General features: G+C 38.5%; 1 protein-coding gene across 1 annotated transcript; it reads left to right on the plus strand.

Moving 5' to 3' along the window:
- Positions 1-2,424: 2,424 nt before the first annotated feature.
- LOC149088616 (NPC intracellular cholesterol transporter 2 homolog a-like) lies at positions 2,425-3,463 on the plus strand. The gene has a single exon (XM_089248278.1). The coding sequence runs from the start codon at positions 2,776-2,778 to the stop codon at positions 3,220-3,222; it is 447 nt and encodes a 148-aa protein (XP_089104404.1). The 5' UTR covers positions 2,425-2,775; the 3' UTR covers positions 3,223-3,463.
- The last annotated feature ends 567 nt before the right edge of the window (positions 3,464-4,030 follow it).

The following is a 4,030-nucleotide window of genomic DNA, read 5'->3' on the forward strand; positions in this document are numbered from 1 at the left end:
TAATTCTGGAATTATTTCTCTCATTTATTGTTTTAAATTCCTGTGGATGTCATAAGAAAATAACGGGGGATTGTGTTTGTTTTCACCGAGTCACGTGATCTTCCGACGAAAGATGTTGGGGGGGGGGGACAGCGTTCTCAGCACTGCCAAGGCGGATACCGTTGACGTCATACTCTCTCCAGTAATATAAGCTCGATGATATGGAGACATTCTGTTCGTTATTTGCGTATCTTTTGACTTGTGTACGTCAGTGCCACCTATTGGCTGTTTTTTGAGTTATTTCTTTTCCTGTCAAAAAAATTCCCGCGACTTTAGCGATGCTAACCTGGCAAACCGTTTTTTATTTCGGTTATTTCTCCGGTTTTTATGAACACACTTTTACGGACTTTTTCCCCCACTCTGTATATCAAGTTACTATTGAATATCTGGAAAGTATCTCACGCTTCACACACACAAAATACATCAGTGCAGATTTCAGTGGGCAGAGCTCTTCGATGATTTTTTTTTAGGGAATTTGATCGTTTCTCTATAATATAGTGAAGTAACTATTCTCCAAGAAATGGCGGAGGGCCACTTCATAAAGTTCGGAGGGCCATATTTGACCCGTGAGCTATGGGTTGAAGATCCCTGAGCTAGGAGAAGAAAAATGTATATTTGACGCGAAAACTTTTTGCAGAAGGAAATATTTTACGAATCATTATCAGACAATGATGAAAGCAGACACACAGTTGCAAGAATACTATACACAGTCGAACTAGGTTAATTCAAAGTACAGAGTCAGTGGGAAAAAGTTCGAATTATCCAATCAATCTATTCCGGATCGTAAATTAGCTACAAATTACAGCGTAATCATCAACATTCACATAAGATAATACAGTCAAACCTCGTTAGTACGTCACGCGCTTACCGGGTCAGTTTTGGGAAGTCCCAATTGTCCTCGGGCAGGAATTGGCACAGCTATGACTTACTCCGTTTAACGAATCACTCCGCTTACCGAGTCATATTTTTGCTCTCCCAAGAGTGACTCATTTACGAGGTTTGACTGTAATTATCAATTATTAAAACTTTATCATATGCTACTATTTTCCCAAATTTTAATAATTTATAATTATAACAATTGATCATAGCTCTGTTGCATTATTCTAATGTTCTGGAATCAGCATCACTGAAGAATTTTTTGACCATGTTCAAATCCTGATACATAGAAACAGTTCATGATCAGCCGTTACGAACCTATTTCGCTTACCATTCTTATGTGCTATCAAGGAGAGAAACATACTTTCATTAAAATATATTACAATCTGAACCTTCCGATACTGCCCATACTAATGACGACAAAAAGATTCAGATTTTGAATGTTAGATCATTTGATCATTTTTGTCGCACCACGGTCATTTTCTGCACACGAGGGCTAATTAGACCGGGACCTACAATTTATCGCCGATTCCGAACGGCAGGCTTGTTTTTTTCATACTCATCGAGAGGTTGGTGCGCTAACCCCTCGATGGGGGGACTCCCTGCGGTAGCAATTTTTGCTGCGGTCAATTCGCCGTTTTTTGTTGTACCCCTGTGTCAGGAAAGTTTTCTGACAAGGACGAACTGGGTATCGAACTCGCGACACCTCTAAACATCCTTTGGTACTTTAGGCGAGCATCTTATCGACCGGGCTACCGCGCCCTTGAATGTTAGACCTTGATCTATAGATTGTCGGTTTTAAGTAGTACACAATCTCGATACACTCCAGCTGAACAATGCAGAAATGGGAATTCAATTACTATAAAAGAATTCTAAAATTTTATTAGCTTTCTCTAAAATTTGTCGTTTACAACTTGATCGAGAAAGCAGTCTGGCTTGTTGTAGGGTTTTCTAAACTAAATTCGCTCATAAGGGGGTCATTCAAGTATTACGTCAGCATCGAGGGGGTGAGGGGTTTTGGATTTGCTGACTTTTGATGACAAGGGGAGGGGGGTTTGAAGATTGCTTACGTCATCAATCACCCCTTTTTGAAGATATGAAATATTCTAAGCTGCTGACGAAATTTTGCTGACAAGGGGGGGGGGGGTGACAAAAATGGCTGAAAATCTGCTTACGTAATACTTGAATGACCCCTAGAGAAAACATTACCCAAAAACATCGTAAAAAGTTCAAATTAAACAATAAATTTAACATTAAATCAATAGAAAGCTCAAGGGCAGTTCGTAAAAATTAATTATCCAAAATTCGAATTAACCAAGTTCGAATTTGACAAGTTTCACTGTATTATGCCTTGACACGTTTAGCAGTAATAACAAGAAAAAATATTCATGCATAACTCTTCCACACCCCCCCCCCCCTTCACATTTATAAACTCATCCGAGACGCGTTATCATAGGAAGTACGCCTATGTTTTCAAATTCCGCCACGTCATACTGTTTGTTCCGTGCCAATTCCTTTTTCCTTTCAAGAAAACGTTTCTTTGAACAGCTGCTTATCTAACGCGACGGACGGTTAACCAGTTGATCGAAGTTCAAACTGATTAACAAATCCGGATAATAACAAGAGGGGAAAAAAAGCAAAAAAAAATGCCCAACGAACGCTTTCATATCAGCGCCACGTGAAACTAAGCTCATCGGGAAAACGTGTCGTAAGTTAGTATTACGATTAGGAAGCCTTAAAAATTAGAACGTAAAAATCTTATCAGATTGGTATAAATAATACGCGTTTGATTCTCACAGCCTTCAAAATTCTCAATCGTTTCCTCAAGTAATATCAGACGTCTCAGTGGTGCAACAAAACATGTCTTTCTATTCGATCGCGTTCCTGTTCTTGCTGGTCATCGGCGCGTCATTGGCTGCTCCGTTCACCGACTGTGGTTCTGACGAAGCCACGGTGACCAAAGTGGATGTCAGTGGATGTGAGAATGTCGATGTTTGTCCCCTGAAACGTGGCACCAAGGCACAGCTGTCCATACAGTTCCAATCCAAGAGCTCGACTAAATCCCTGAAGGCTGTCGTCCACGGAGTTATATCTGGAGTTCCGATACCGTTTAGTTTACCGAATGACAATGCTTGCCAGGACAGCGGCGTCCAATGTCCGTTGCAGTCCGGGACCTCCTATACTTACACGAACGCGTTGGATATCGAAGATTCTTACCCGGCTCTCGCCGTCGACATTAGATGGGAACTTCAAGATGATAGTGGTTCCGATGTAGTTTGCGTCACGATTCCGGCACAGATAGTGTAGACAATCCGAAATGCCATCACATTAGATAGCAATATAAGAATTCTAATCCGTGATTGTTTTTTTTTTTTATAGAATTTGGTACTCAATCTAGTCCTTCGTGAACAGATCCTGCATCATTTTCACAGTAATTTCTAGAATCAAAAACCCGTGTACTATATAGTGTAGTAGGAATTCAGTTCCTTGGATGACCATTCAACGTTCTGTAGAAAATTTATGTATTAAAATAGTCATTCCTTCAAAAGTTGGCATACCTATTCTTTTTGTTCGTCTATTTGCTTCTCGATGAATAGCCACCATTGCTATAGTTAAAGTGATGAGTATGTTTAAAGGTAAGAGCTTTACTATTTATTTAATTTAGTGCTAAAAACTATATTTGAATATCTCTGCCCGAAATTCAAATTTATACCACCTATTTATCTCCTAGTTATTTTTTAAAGCGCATGAAACACTTTTCTGTACAGAAATTATGTACGGTAATCATAACCCACCGTGTTAAACTCACACTAGCTATCATCGAGAGTTCGATACGTCAAATTTTAATTAATAGTTGTTGTAAAAACCCTGCTTTAGTTTGTGCTTAAACGTAGTTCTGGATTATTTTGAAACGTTTATTTGCTATTTCTCTATTGGATTTATTGTTGGAAAGTTTTGCTATGATATATTTTGCGTATTACACTAGATCTGGCCCATCTGAGCAAAGGATTGCATTCCAATTTAACTTTAAAATCTAAAATAAAAATATTTTTTCTAAAGTTAAATTTTAAATCGGTATTAAATTTTAATTATAAAATTTTATATTTTAATTCTG

The sequence above is a fragment of the Pholcus phalangioides genome, unplaced genomic scaffold (genome assembly GCF_987345545.1).
Source record: "Pholcus phalangioides strain wild (caught in Gottingen) unplaced genomic scaffold, Ppha-v1.0 ptg000003l_1, whole genome shotgun sequence".
NCBI lineage: Eukaryota > Metazoa > Arthropoda > Arachnida > Araneae > Pholcidae > Pholcus > Pholcus phalangioides.

What these genes read in the sequence shown, in the direction of transcription:
- LOC149088616 (XM_089248278.1), top strand. Translation starts at nt 2,776, where the DNA reads ATGTCTTTCTATTCGATCGCGTTCCTGTTCTTGCTGGTCATCGGCGCG.